This window comes from Procambarus clarkii, chromosome 91 (assembly GCF_040958095.1).
Source record: "Procambarus clarkii isolate CNS0578487 chromosome 91, FALCON_Pclarkii_2.0, whole genome shotgun sequence".
Lineage (NCBI taxonomy): Eukaryota > Metazoa > Arthropoda > Malacostraca > Decapoda > Cambaridae > Procambarus > Procambarus clarkii.
Window position 1 is genome coordinate 12785813 of NC_091240.1, and position 16095 is coordinate 12801907.

Consider the following 16095-nt stretch of genomic DNA (forward strand, 5'->3'; position numbering starts at 1 on the left):
CAGGCTGATACATATATATATATATTAGACTTAGGCATCAGTCACTGTGAGTGGAGTTCTAGGCCTACTGGTGACCATGAGTCAGAACCTGGCCCCCTCAGAAGAGGCACGAGGAGCAATGGCCTATGGAAACTTCGGTGTGGTTGGAAGAATTCCATGTCTGCCATCGACCGGGTCAGGCACCCAGAAAGGTTAGCGCCCCAAAACCCTCCTGTAAGCACCCCAAAACCCTATTCTGGTCACAATATTGCTACTGAAAGCCGAACTAGTGGATAGAACTCCCCAAATGAAAACGAGCAAACGAGCATGACATCACGCCGCTGTCTGCACAATCCCTCCCTCCTCGGGAGGGGGAAGGTGGGGCCCCAGACCTTCACGCTGGCAATCTACCCTGCAGTTCTGAGGCTTGGTGTCAAAAACCGTGAAAAAGAAAAAAAAAAACTTGACTGGAGGGAGGGAGGGTTGCCAAGGTGCCTCCTGATCTCACCCAGAAAATGGCATTTCATTACATTCAACGCTGGTTTTCTAGGGGGAGCCCCTTTGGCTCCCTGGAGCTATTTACCAAAAGACAAAAACAAGAGGGACTTACCCGGGAGGCGGTCGGCCCTCACCCCTTGCCCCTCAACGGGAAGTCGAGACAACTGGCTGCAACCACCAACCCGATGTAACATAGGCCCGACCATGCCTCGGAACATTCACAAGGTAGCGAGTGGCCAGGACCCTGTTCAACCTCCAAAAACCCCATTGCCCGAATGTCAGCCCAAGACGTATTACCGAAGATGGCAGCCAGTGCAGCAAACTTATGAACAGGGACAGTGAACGGGTGGGCACGGGGATAGACCGCAGGCTGGTTGGACCGAATAACCCTGCGGACTACCTGGGAGTTACCTTGGAGTTACCTTTGGAGTTGTTCCGGGGCTTAGCGTCCCCATGGCCCGGTCGTCGATCAGGCCTGATGCGCACTTTAAGGGTTAAGGAACATATAATCTCTTCCCACAACCAGACCATCACCAGAGAAGTCTTAATAAAAAACACGGAAATCATCGATAGATACAGCGATAGCAGGCGGCTAGATATCCGTGAGGCACTACACATTAAGAAGTCGACACCAGCAATCAACAGCCAATTAATGCACAACTATATTCTACCCACTTCAAGACTCTGCACCAATATAGAAGCATCAAGAAATATGGGCCAATAGGCCCTTTGCAGTTACTTCCATTCTTCCCTTTAACTTACAAAATATTATACCCATTGTTTCGTGTTCTGTCTTGTGTTGAAAGTTTGTTTTCACCTCATCCAAAACTGTTGTAACATATCACCTCACCCAAATGCAGGTATAAAATCGAAGATGTTTAAGCTCTGTTCAGTTATAGTTGTGTCTGTGTAAACTATAGTCTTTGAAAATATAATAAGTTTTACGAAACGCGCTCAAGTGTCGCGTCAGACTAGAAATAAAAATGAATTTTGGAGAATTGATTTTTCAGTTACCATCAACAGTTGAGAAAAATATAAGAAACATTGAGAAAATTCGTGTTAGAATTATTAATCTTACTTTTTCGGTCATATTTAATAATATATGTCTACAGGAAAGACTGCTACCAAAACATACTAATAAATAAATAAATATAAATAAATAAATTTATATATATATATATATATATATATATATATATATATATATATGCAAACAAGCCTGAATGGTCCCCAGGACTATATACAACTGAAAACTCACACAAAAACTCGTGATGGTCAAGCGGATTAAGGCGTCCCTGTACATACCAGTTGTGGGAGTATGGGTTCGAGTCACTTCTGGGGTGTGAGTTTTCAGTTATATATATATATATATATATATATATATATTATATATATATATTATATATTTACATATTTTTTTTTTTTTAAGTGGGGAAATAAAATTACCTTGGTTACAACTGTCATCACTTACAGTTCCTTAAGGCCAACTCTTGGACACAAAGCCTCCTCATATACAATAAAGTAAAACCCTACTTGGAGATGTCCAACCTAATTTGAAAACACATTTACAAAACCTGCTTTTTTTAACTGATGCTGGGTGCACCATCAATTGTAATGGAAGCTATTTTTAAAGGGCAATCTGTCACTTAGTTAATTATTATTATGGGTAGTTCATGAGAAATCAAGGGGCGGCACTGCAGGTCGCATGCCAAAAAGTTATCACCCTTGGTATAGTCCTGCATACAGAATTATTACTACATATCATGGGCATCAATTTGAACATATATAAAATGAGAAGGCATGGAAAGTTTACTCACCTTCTTACATACTTCATCATTATCAGGTACATGTTCCTTTGTTGTTGTTGCATATTCTTTCCTTATAGACTCTAAGTATTTGTCTATCATCCCTTCCATGTCACAGGGATCATTCTGCAAAGTTGGTGAATTCTTCTTAGTATCTTTAATTTCTTGTTTGGACTTAGTGTCCCTTCCTGGCTTAGAGGAGTTAATTTGCTGTTTCGACTTGCTATCCTCTTGTTTAGTGTTATTAGAATTGTTATGATATTTGCCATCTTTTTGTTTAGATTCCTTAGAATTATCCAACCTAGAACCTTTACCAACATTCTGAGATTTTTTTTCTTCTTGTTCAGACTTTGTAGTTTTATCCCATCTAGAACCCTTAGCAGTATTCCGAGATCTGTTGTCACTTCGTTTCGACTCTATAGAAATATCCCATCTACAACACTTATCATTGATCTGAGATATCCTAACATCTTGTTTAACTCCCTCAGACTTCTTGGTTTCCTTTGCCTTTATCAAAAGAAGGTCTTCCTGTTTAGAACCCTCACTGTCCATCATTAATGTTTCATCTTTGTCTTCAGAGTCATGAGTTTTAAGTTCAGATTTAGACATTTCTATTTTAGCTGTTGCCATTTCAGATTTAAACCTAGACTCCTTCTGCTTGGAATCTGAAGCTCCATTCCTACTGCTATGACAGTCATCTTTATTAGCCTCAATTTTCTGTTTAATTTTGAAACAGTTTTGTTCAGAGTCAACATCTGTTTTATATTTAGCATCCTCCTGGTTGTGATCAAGGCTTTCCTGCTGGGTCTTGCCATTCGTCCCCTTGGGCTCGCCACTCGTCCCCTTGGGCTCGCCACTCGTCCCCTTGGGCTCGCCACTCGTCCCCTTGGGCTCGCCACTCGTCCCCTTGGGCTCGCCACTGGTCCCCTTGGGCTCGCCACTGGTCCCCTTGGGCTCGCCACTGGTCCCCTTGGGCTCGCCACTCGTCCCCTTGGGCTCGCCACTCGTCCCCTTGGGCTCGCCACTCGTCTCCTTGGGCTTGCCACTCGTCCCCTTGGATTCATCACTCGTCCCCTTGGACTTGTCACTCTTCCTCTTGGACTCGTCACTTCTCCGCTTGGACTCGCCACTCCTCTGCCTGGACTCGTCACTTCTGTGCTTGGACTCGTCACTCCTCCACCTGGATTGATCACTTCTCCGCTTGGACTGATCACTCTTCCGCTTAGATTCATCACTCCTCTCCTTGGACTCTTCTCTTGTCTGCTTGGACTCGTCACATGTCCGCTTGGACTTGCCATCCTCTTTTTCCAAACCTACAGCACTCTTTACAGATTTGTCTTTATGTTTAAAATATTCAACTGACTGTTTTGAATTTGAATTTTCATTGGAATATGCTGTTTCCTGCAGGAGTTTCAGATTAAAAGTTTGAATTGTTTGCTCTATATTGCTGCATTTCTGCTTGAAATGTTCTTCAGCCTGATTAAAGCTGGGATTTTCTAGTTTAGAATCCTTTATGGTTGACTCAGATTGAGGATCTTTATTTAAACCTTCAGAAATTCTAACTAATTTAGATTCCAAAGTATTAGAATTCAGCTCGATACACTTTTTCTGGCAACTCTCCATTTCATCATTAGTCCGTAGAGCTTGCTTCAGGGTCTCATTGCTTTTTGTCTGCTTAGAATTTTCTTCTTTCTGTTTTCTGTCATCAATTACTTGACTTAATTCTCTATCAATAGAGCTATCTCCCTGAGCCAGGTCTTTTTCTAGTAGAAAATCTAAAATACTGTCTGACCTTTCATTGACTTTGTGACAATCAAGCTTTGATTCTAATTCATTTTTTTCAACTTTCTTAGAACCACAACTTGCACTTGCTGCTTCTCTTCCATGGTCACTTGCATCTCTCTTATTTATACTAACTTTCTGATCGTTATTCTGTGATATGTTTCGTATATTTATTTCATTCTGTTTGTTAGATAGTTGCGAGTTTGTCTGTTTATTTCTTAACTTCTGAGAACTTTCTTTTTCACGATAATTTTTCTCCTCTCTGACACAGACTCTCTTACTGTCACTGTTCCTGTCTTTTGATTTACAGTAATCTCGCTTTCTATTGGATCTGTGATTAGATGACCTTACAGAATGATGCTTATCAACTGGTCTGTCCGAACGATTTTTCCTCTGGTCATGACGAGTATCGAATCTCCCACGAGAATTTCCCGAGCCTCTTGAATCATCTCTCTTATGTCTTCTGGAGGACTCACTACTCTTTCGCTCATTACGTAAGTCTGAAGAATCTTTAGAGCTATGGACTCTGCTTCGCTTATCCCCAACCTCTCTGCTCCTGTTGCTTTTATCTGTTGTTGCAGTACTTGTGTGTGTAACTTGTGTGTTCCTGGTGTGTTTTTCAGCACCAGAGGTTGGTAGTGGACTCCCATGGCACAGTTCAGATGGATCCTCTTCAACCTCAAAAGCATCTACCACTTCAAAATCCTCCATATTGAGTAAATCCAGCTCAGTTTCCTCCTCTGATACATCTTCTGAAAGATAACAAAGCACACTGAACAGTCTACTGTACATACAATATATATCTACATAAAACTCAATCCTTCCTTCTGAAATGCTAGAATTTATTGTAACTACTGTATTTGATCCAAAATACAGTATAAATATGTAGTACTTGATGGACCACCAAAAACTCCACTTTCTGTAATTTTTAATTTTATAGTCAGGAAAATAAAGCTAAAACCAAAATTAAGCATTCAGGTCTAAGATAGCACACATATTGTATGTGCTATAAAAGCCCAAACATAGCATGCATTAAGCCTAGAATTGCTAGGATTACTTATAATAATTAAATAGTTATAAGTACTGTACTATCATTTTAGGAGGGTGGGCTGTAAAAAACCAGCGTTGAATGTAATGAAACGCCATTTTCTGGGTGAGCCCCAGAGGCTCTCTGGAGCTTATCAGGCTAATGTATGGTGTATTAGACCAGGACATTAGCTAAGGAGTTCAGACCTACCAGGGACCAGCGCCAGAACCTGGCCCCTTCAGAGAGGTTTCAGGGAGCAATGACCCTAGATGAACCCCTTGTGATTGGGGTCATCCTTATCTGCCATCGACCAAGGTTTGCACCCAGAGAGGTAGGCATAACAAAACAAACCCCACATGGTAAAAACTAAAAAAAAAAAAATGAACAGAGAGGTAGAAACTCCCTACAATCCCAAGGAAACAAGCAAACAACCAAACATTACACTTTACTGCCGCGCCGATCGTCCACGCAGCCCTCCCCGCCCCGAGAGGGGAAGGGGGAAACCCCGGACCTACCGCGCCGGCTGCCTAGCACCAGTTCGGAAGCCAAGCTTCAATCAACGCGAAAAAAACGCCGACCGGTGGGAGGGAGGGTTGCCAGGGAGCCTCCGGGGCTCACCCAGAAAATGGTGTTTCATTACATTCAACGCTGGTTTTCTGTGGGGAGCCCCTACGGCTCCCTGGAGCTTCATACCCAAAGAGAAGGAAAAGAAAGGGCTGACCCGGGAGGCGGCCGCCACAAACTCCGCAACGCGAAGCCGAGACAACAGGCTGCAACCTGCGACCCAAGGCAACAAGAACGCACAGGAGCAGACGCGCCTAAAGAATGGACGGCCAAGAACCTGTGCGACCCTCAAATCCCTGCGCCCGAAATGAACCCAAGACGTCACCAACACAGCAGCAAAAGCTGCAAACGTCCGAACAGCACGGGCGCAAGGACAGACCACAGGCTGGAAGACTTTAAAACTCTGCGGACGACCTGGGAGACCCGAGCCCTGAAACAGGGAACGAGGGGAACCAGATCAACCCAAAGCGCATCCCCAGACACGGTACGCAGGCAACGGCAAAAAGCGCAACCAGACAATACAGGACGCACCCCCGGCCGAACCAATCATCAATAACCCAAGAACCCCTCCAGAAAGCAGCCATCTCGACCGTCGCCAAGACGGAGAAAGGCTGCAAACATACAAACCTACCACCAGTACCAAAGAACAGAAACCTGAACCGAAGGTGCTACCAAAAACTGAGGAGAAGATAAGAAGGCCACCCTGATCAAGTATCAGGATGGCTCAGGCGACGCATGAGCAGGCTGGAGGTGAAACAAAACACGAGAAAGCGTACGAAACGGGGCAGATGTGACGTCCACCACCCTGAACCCTGAACACAAGCCGGAGCGGCTCCGCCAGCACCACACAAAACCAGGTGACAGTAAGAAACATCAAAACTAGTCCTGAAAACCCAAGAAAGGACAAGACAACTCGATGCGAAAGAGAAGACAACCTACGAAGAGCAAGAAAAAGTGCATAGAAACAGCAGGAACGTCATACTGTCGCCGAGACAAAGCTCACAGGTGGGACATCAACAAAGCCACCTGATCACCACAGAGATGGTGATACCTGCGTCAAAATACCAGACGCGAAGAGCCGAGGAGAAGGCTGAACCAGTCACGTAGAGGACCGGTCTGACCTGCCGAAAGAGGCGGAGCCGCAGGAAAACGCCCCGGGTTCGAACACCTATCAAGCAGCGTCTGAAAAGAAGCTAGGCCGGCCACCAAGGGACCATAAGGACTACTCTTGTGGGAATGGGCTCCAACCGAGCCAGAACCCAAAGCAACAGCTGGACAGGGAGAAGAGGAACAAATACCCCCACCTCGACCAGTCCTGCCGAAGGGCATCCACCGTGAACGCCTCGCAGGCGGGTAAGGGCGCCACATAAAATAAGCGACACCTAAACCACGCCGACTCGAAGACGTCCATGGCCAGTCATATGAACGTGATGCATCCATGCGCATCACGTCATATGAACAGTGGCCTCTGTTCACCAGTGAACAGAGGCCACTGTTCTGGTGGTCTCTGTTCTGGTGGCAGACGAAAATGGCCACCAGAACAGAGGGCTGTGTCTGACGCAAAAGATACAAAAACACGCCAGCAAAAGTGGGAAGCAAGCAGACTGGATGAGCGAAAAACTCAGCCCAGAAGCAGAAAACCCAGGCAGGGGCAAACTGCCCCAGAACTGCTAGCAGGCTTCCCCCACAGCCCCGGGAACCCGCAACAGAGGCCCCGGGGCAGAGCTGTCCTCCAAGCCCTCCACTCTTAAAGAAACTGAAGAGTCCATGGGAAAGGCAGCAAGAAAGGGCCGCTGGTAAGACCCAGAAGCCTTGGCAGGAGGAACAGGCTTGAAAACCTCTGTCCTCAACCCGAACGGGGCAGCCCCCGAAAACCGCTCGAGTCTCGGGCCCCAACTAAACCCCATCCCAACCCCGAAACCCGCAGATGATCCGGAGCCGGGAACAGGGAGGGAAAGGGGCGAACAGCACCTAACCAAAACGGGGTGGCCTCGGGGCATCCGAGTGGGAAACCAACCTAGCATGTTGCAGCAACCTAACCTAGCTTGCAACACGGATGCCGCCTGTACTCTGAACAGTAATAACATCAGGAGAGTACTGGAGAACAAGCAGAGAATCTCTCTGGCAAGACTCTGGGTCAAGGTGTCAGTGACCCAACAGGCAACATGACGGAGGTAAAAGTGGCGACTGTCACCCAGAGACAAGGGCACAGCAACCAACGATCCCGTACAAGACGGGTTGGAACCCGGAAGACACATACAATGGTCCACCGAGCCCCGACAGGGGTTTCCAGGGCCCGTAGGGGTAACAACTACGGGAAGCCCAAGCAAGGTGTTGCTAACCGGTTAAAACACCCAAAATTAACAAGGGGTAGAGTATAACACTGAAAACCCCTGCAACGTGTACAATCACGGGGGCCTAGCAGAGGGCCGCCAAACACTACCAGTGGAACTATAGCCACACTAGGCAGACCCCCACCAAGCAAATGAATATAAAAACAAAAGAAAACCCCCACAAAAGTACACCGTCTTCAGAGGCAACAGGAACCGGTCGCCGCTTAGGTGGCAGGTCGCGCAACACCTTGACGCCCTAACCAGCACAATACCAGTCCCTACCCAGGGCCAAACAAGGGCCCCAAGCCCCAGCTGGCCCAGAGGGTGAGGCAAATGCCGAGCAGCAAGAACCTCTATGGGAATGGTTCCCGAACGCCCCAGGGAAGATAACCCTGTTACGCAAGGGCAGTACTCACAGGGCGCTTAGGGAAGTCAGCCACTAAGCGCATGCAGCCATGACTCAGATGAGGTGCTCCTGGCCACCGCACAACACAACACACGGCAGTGAACGCCACAAGGCAAACACCGCCTAGGAAACTGAGGCCAGAGAAGCATCTATCCCGGTTGACATTAGCTTACGAACTGGTGCTAGGCAGCCGGTGCGTAGGTCCAGGGCGCCCCCCTCCCCCTCTCGGGGCGGGGAGGGCTGCGCGGACGATCGGTGCGGCAGTAAAGTGTGATGTTTGCTTGTTTGCTTGTTTCCTTGAGATTGTATGGAGTTTCTACCTCTCTGTTTGGTTTTTTGTTTTAGTTTTTACCATGTGGGGTTTGTTTTGTAGTAGTACTCCAACACGTCATATGACGTGATGCGCAGTTGACTGGAACAATGTCCAACACGTCATATGACATGATGCGCACTTTAAGGGTTAAATATGCTAAAACTAGAAGACAGAAGAAAAAGAGGTGATATGATCACTACGTACAAAATAGTAACAGGAATTGATAAAATCGATAGGGAAGATTTCCTGAGACCTGGAACTTCAAGAACAAGAGGTCATATATTAAAACTAGTTAAACACAGATGCTGAAGAAATATAAGAAAATTCACTTTCGCAAACAGAGTGGTAGACAGTTGGAACAAGTTAGGTGAGAAGGTGGTGGAGGCCAAGACCGTCAGTAGTTTCAAAGTGTTATATGACAAAGAGTGCTGGGAAGACGGGACACCACGAGCGTAGCTCTCATCCTGTAACTACACTTAGGTAATTACACTTAGGTAATTACAAGGTGACACAGGTGGAAACTGAGTACCCAAATGAGCCACAGACACATTAGATAAGATTCCTGAGCCCAGGAGGCTCAGGAATTTGTATACCTGGTGAATGACACTTGAGAGGCGGGACCAAAGAGCCAGAGCTCAACCCCCACAAGCACAACTAGGCGAGTACACCACCAAAAAGTGAGAACCAGCACCTGGCCGACAGTCACCAGACAGTACAATCTCACCTGCAGAACAGACACACCACCGTGTCACAACACAGCTGAGCCGTGCAATGTAACAGGAGCAACCCCAGTGGAGAATGTCCAGAGGTGCATGCCCAGTAGGAGAAGAGGAGGTGCATGTAGTACAGAGGCAGTTCTAAATGAGTGACCCCGAAACACTCCTGAGAAGATAACCCTGGAAATGCAAGGGCTGCACTAGGGAACACACAAGAAAGGAAAACCTGTGCACATGCACCTCCAAGCACTCTCCAAACTAGGTTCACACTACATTACAGTGAATAGGAAATGCCGCCTAGGGCAAACACCACTACTCAGCTGAACAAGCAAAACATCAGAGCCAGTATAGAACAGAGACAAGCCAGTAAGCACTACATAAGCTACAGAACTGGAGCCGAGACACTGGCTGGTGGTGAGCTACCTCCCCCTCTCCCTTCAAACAAGTGTCGGGACGTGGGGGCAAGTGAGCTTGTACAGTACTAGTTCCAAGGTTCCTGTTTCTTTTGAAGCCAGCAGTGATTTGTTTTGATTTGCTGACTTTCTGGCTGCCTTCCCCAGTGAAGTGGTGAAAATAAATGTCACCGCTACCTGCGCCTCTTTGAGTTAGTCAGGATTTGGTGCTGGTCCCTGGTAGGCCTATAGAACTCCACGACTCATGCATCGTAGTAGATGGTACCATATCAATATACAGTATAGTACTGTAGTTTCAGGAAGCCACAAGGGGCTCCTTCAGAAATATATACGTACTGTATTGGTATTTAAGTTTTGAAAATCCAACTATATAATAAAACAAAAATTATCCACATATCTGTACATTATAGTACCAAAGACAGTAGACACAAAAGAAGCCAAGCCCAAAAATTTTCATAGCCTTGATAACAGGTGATAAAAGACCTAATTTGCCTAATAGCCAAAACATTCCTGTTAATTTTCTTATAATCCTAAAATTAGTAATGAATGTTATCAATATAATCTGCTTAATTAAAGGGCTAATTTTGGAAAAAGAGATATATCTTAGGTTAGGTTGCCAAGTTAGGTTTAGCTATTTAAAATAAAATCCATTTCATGTATTGAAGATTAAAATTAAAGTACTGTATTTCATTACAGACATCAGCCTGGAGAAAAAAGCTATACAAGTTTCTTACAATTACTGTACAATGTATAATACCTTAGCTCTATTAACTTGCTTACCGATACAGTCATTGATGAGTGTTGCTTCTGCTGGTCTCTTCTCATAGCACCTCTGGTCACTTTCTGACCCCCCAGCATAGTTTTCAATGACTGCAACATCACTCTGTTTTGCTTCTGCGGGTTTCTCATCATGATTCTTATGGCATCCCTGGTTAATACTTTCTGACTCCTTGCGACAGCCTTCGCTGCTTTCTGTACCTTTAGCATCATCTTTAAGACTTTCTGGTCCATTTGCACAGTCTCTACTACTCTTTATACCTTTAGCATTGTCTTTACTACTTTCAGATTCCTTTGCACAGTCTTTACTACTTTCTGTGCCCTTAGCATTGTCTTTACTACTTTCAGATTTCTTTGCACAGTCTTTACTACTTTCTGTGCCCTTAGCATTGTCTTTACTACTTTCTAATTCATTTGCACAGTCTTTACTACTTTCAGATTCCTTTGCACAGTCTTTACTACTTTCTGATTCCTTTACACAGTCTTTACTAATTTCAGATTCCTTTGCAAAGTCTTTAGCACTTTCTGTGCCCTTAGCATTGTCTTTACTACTTTCTGATTCCTTTACACAGTCTTTACTACTTTCAGATTCCTTTGCACAGTCTTTACTTCTTTCTGTGCCCTTAGCATTGTCTTTACTACTTTCAGATTCCTTTGCACAGTCTATACTTCTTTCTGTGCCCTTAGCATTGTCTTTACTACTTTCAGATTCCTTTACACAGTCTTTACTACTTTCTGTGCCCTTAGCATTGTCTTTACTACTTTCAGATTCCTTTACACAGTCTTTACTACTTTCTGTGCCCTTAGCATTGTCTTTACTACTTTCTGATTTCTTTGCACAGTCTTTACTACTTTTTGACAATGTTACACAGTCTTTATAATTTTCTAAACTCTTAGCACTGTCTTTACTACTTGCACCACTAACAGTATTATTACTACTTTCTTCACAGGTTTCTTTATTACTATGTGAATCAACAACACTGTTCTCTACACTCATCCTCAAAAGGTTCTTACTTCCAGTCCTCGTTATAGGCATTTTACTGTCATGCCATTCTTAAATTTACTATTAAATAAAACATTGCTTCTAGTGGATTAATTCTTTGAGTTCAGAGAAATGTTACGAGACAATGTGACAGTAAATACCGCTTTCATGTCTGCATATCTTTACACATTATTTAATGCATAAAGTATGAGGTATAAGTTCGTACAAGAGTTTATTCTAATATTGTTGCTCCAATATTTTATGAACGAAGCCTTCGAGTGTTAGAATACAGTGCTTAACAGAAAGATGAAACGTCAAACTTGTTTAACATTTTACAATCTTCAGAGAATGAAGGCATTCCAGTTCTGCATTCAAATCCAATCATTTATCTGAAAATATTACATACATATTTAGTATTTAACATAAGATATGCAAATTTTCAACATACTATATATAACTTTTTCAATCAACATTCAATTGTTGAAGAGGCAATGGAGGAAATTAAAAAAGAAGAAACAGAAACCTGTGGTTATACTAAGGTCCACAAGGTATGTAATGCTGGGGAGCTGCAGCCTCTTATATAAGCTGCTGAAGTTGAATATATAAACTGTAACCAAATTCACCCGTCAAGTGAACAAGTTGCTGGACAGACATGTGATAGCTGTACATATGTTACCATTCAATCCTGTGTCTAAACAAGTTACCTCAATGATTGTCAGTTTACATAATAAATGTTAGACAAAATATAAACTCTTTTTTTTTTATATTTGTATTTACTATGTGGTCTGTAGAATCCAGCTATTAGCTCTTGGACTCCAACTTTCAAACTAATTTATTTTTCCTGTAATTAGGAATGCAGTGGATATTAATCTACTGCATATATTTCTCTCTTAACACACACACACATCCCCAGGAAGCAGCCCGTAGCAGCTGTCTAACTCTAAGGTACCTATTTACTCCTAGGTGAACATGCACTAATCAGGGTGAAAGAAACTCCCCATTTGTTTCCGCCTCCGCCGGGAATCAAATCTGGTCCATTAGGACTACAACCCCCAAGTGCTGTCCACTCAGCCACGAGGCCCATAGATACATACATGTATGTACGTATTCACTTAATTGTACTCACCTAGTTATGCTTGCGGGGGTTGAGCTTCAGCTCTTTGGTCCTGCCTTTCAACTGTCAATCAACTGGTGTACAGACTCCTGAGCCTACTGGGGTCTTATCATATCTACATTTGAAACTATGTACTGAGTCAACCTCCACCACATCACTGTCTAATGCATATCATCTGTTAACTACTCTGACACTGAAAAAATTCTTTCCAACATCCCTGTGGCTCATGTGGGTACTTAGTCTCCACCTGTGTTCCCTTGTTCGCATTCCACCCGTGTTAAATAATTTATCTTTATCTATCCTGTCAATTATGCACGTATATTAGTGGGAGTGACTGGTTATAACAGCTGCCATTCATAAGTTTATAGGCCTCATGCAGCCTCCTCTAGGTTTGTTTAATAAGTCACAAAAAGCAGCTAAATGTAGCTGCCGCTCCTGTAGCTGCAGTTTCTTGCCCGAAACGCTGTGCGTATTAGTGGCTTTAAGTATAGTATGTATTAGCTCTATCTATAAATCCAACATTATGTTTGTAAATCAACTATGTATGTACTTTTCCTAAATAAAGTTATTTATTATTTATTAAATCAAAATTTTGGACCATATGTGGGGTGTAGATGTAGCATATTTAACACCTAGTTAGTGTTGAGTTTAAGGAAAGCAAGAGTAAGGCTTACTGTATACAAAAATTTTCTTTTGATGTAATTCCTTGGGCTTCTGAGTTAAATAATCTTTTTCTGTTTGTTATTCATCATAAGAGAGGAGATCCCTGAAGATTTCTCTTGCTGTTGGTCGACCGATCAGTCTTGTGAGGCGGCACATCACTCCTCACTCTCAATTTAGACTTAAACTTTGTCCCTTGGAATCAGACTTGATGGTGCTTGGGTTAAAGAGCTAAGACTGGGGCAAATCAGACTTGCAGACAGACTCAGACTATGTTGTGTTGATTTAGGGGCGACGACGATCGTGGGATCGGATGCGCCCAGCTCAGACTATGTTGGTGTTGTGGTGATGGCGTCCGATGGTCGCTTATGCTGCAAAGTAGAATTAATTCTTCGTTTTCTTTGGTTCAAAGTTAGGGCTCCCTTACTTATATTCTGTAGTTTTATTTATTTTTAATTTATATTTTTTATATACAAGAGTTGTTACATTCTTGTACAGCCACTAGCACGCATAGCGTTTCGTGCAGGTCCTTAATCTTCTATTGCCCGGAATACAACCCGCTAAATCGTTTAACAACGAGGTACCCATTTTACTGTTGGGTGAACAGAGGCTACAGTTAAGGATTTTTTTAATTTAGTAATTATAAGTAATTGAGCTTAAAGTATAAAATACGTTGAAAGAAAAAAATAAAAGCTAAAAAAGGGGGAAAACATGGTAGAAAATAGCCAATATACAAGTTGGTCACGAAACAGCATCGTTTTAAAAATAGTAAGATATGGGTTGATATTTAGGGGTAAGGTAGGTTACATGGAGTTAATTAGGTAGTACTTAGTTTTCATCTTAAACTGGTTGAGAGAGGTGCAGCCTTGGACATTATTGGGAGTATAAGATATACTCCCCATATACTGTGGGGAGTATATCTTCGCCAGTTTCAGAGTCAAGGGTGCTGAGTCTGTCCTGACTGTGGGAGCAGTCTATAGAATTCCTAACACTGGTGTGTCCGAATTCAACTCTAACCTTAGAAATCTAATATTAGATAAAAATTATCGCAGGGGACTTTAATATTGACCTCTGCGAGCCTGGAAACCCTACTGCTGCCAGCTTCCTCAACTGTATGAATTCCTGCTTCCTCATACCCTTAATCACTAGACCTACTAGAATCACTGATAGTACTGCCACGACTCTTGATCACATCTGGACCAACATAACCTCTCCGCTTACTTCATGGATAATCATCGATAGCACTACAGACCATTACCCCACATTTCTCATAACTAACATTAACAAACCACCTCTAGAGACAAGGGAGATAAGCTATAGGCTGCACAATGAAGCTGCCATAGGCAGTTTTATAACTACTGCTGCTAATGTCAACTGGGAGTCCGAATTAGGTAACATAGGGGACATCAACCTAGCAGTGCAATCTTTTCTTCAAAAAACTCTCAGCCTTTATAACACCCACTGTCCTATGCTAACGAAACGATTCACAACTAAAAGGCTAAACAATCCTTGGCTTACAAAGGGAATACTTAAATCTGTAGCGAGTAGATTATCCCAATAATATACTCGCTCCAAATGCATTGTTAATATTCCTGTCAACCTTTGGAGATGAATGAGGTGAGGCGTTGCCCGGGCAACACGGTGAGGTGTTGCCCGAGCATATAAGCAGCAGAATAGCAAACATTAACCAGAGTCTACTTTCAAGTGTGGTCTAGAGCAGACACTTGCGAGATACTGTACCGACGCTCAGTGCGCTCAACTCACACCAAAGTATCACCTGTGTACTTCTGCACATTCGACCAAATATATATATAGTATCTTAGTGTCTGTTTATTTGTCACCATACTTTACGTAACAATAGAACCGTTACAAATCCATTAATAAAAAACATGACCCTGAGAAGAAGTATAGGTTAGGAATCGTCTCCAAAGAATTTTCAAAGAATTACTCGTTATTGCTATCTAAAATAATTAGAAGAGCCAAAACTAAATACTACGAAGATAAATTTACCCAAACACAGGGCAACATTAAGAAAACATGGAGCACAATTTCACAAATATTGGGATCAAAGAAGATTTTAAATAACAAACCAATACTTCTGTCCAATAACGATGGTCAACTTACAGCCTCTGATACTGCTATTGAGTTCAATAGGTTCTTCTCTTCCATTGGGTCATCCCTTGCAAATGATATTCCATCTTCCAGTACTGATGTTCAGGACTATCTTACAGGTAACTATCCACAGTCTCTGTACCTAAGGCCTGCAAATTCCACTGATGTTAATGAGATAATCCTTTCCTTTAAAACCAAGTCTAGTGCCCTTGAGGAGATACCAACTCTAATTTACAAAAAAAACTCCAGATTTTTAGCCCCTGCTATTGCATTGCTCTTTAACAAGTCACTTTTAAGCTGTCAAACTTTTGCCTCATTTAAAAACAAAAACAAAAAGTACCTAATTTCATCTTCGTAGTTTCTTACACTGAGCTTTATATTTGATCTGTATCTAGTGTTACCCAATCTCCCAATCTTTATGTACTTAATCCAAACAACTTTATCATTGTGTTCATTGCTGTCTTCTTTTATGTGCTAGCCATAAGCCATATGCTTTACCTGCCCGAAACGCTGCGCGTGCTAGTGGCTTTACAAGACTGTAATTACCATATTTGTATCCTCACATTCCTTATGTACATTCTTGTATATGCATAAATAAATAAATATTGTGCCTG

At 43.0% G+C, this 16095-nt stretch overlaps 1 protein-coding gene across 2 annotated transcripts in view; it reads right to left on the bottom strand.

Moving 5' to 3' along the window:
- The window catches only part of LOC123774042 (uncharacterized), a 31879-nt gene extending 18165 nt beyond the window's left edge, over positions 1–13714 (bottom strand). The window contains exons 1-3 of one of the 2 annotated variants that reach the window (XM_045768154.2): positions 13384–13714; positions 10617–11984; positions 2295–4813 (exon numbers count right to left, since the gene is read on the bottom strand). In XM_045768154.2, the coding sequence (XP_045624110.2) occupies positions 2295–4813; positions 10617–11649 (3552 nt within the window). In that variant the 5' untranslated portion in view covers positions 11650–11984; positions 13384–13714. Of the gene's footprint in view, positions 1–2294; positions 4817–10616; positions 11985–13383 lie in introns of both variants that reach the window. The other variant, XM_045768153.2, reaches the window with a different exon arrangement.
- Positions 13715–16095: the final 2381 nt, after the last annotated feature.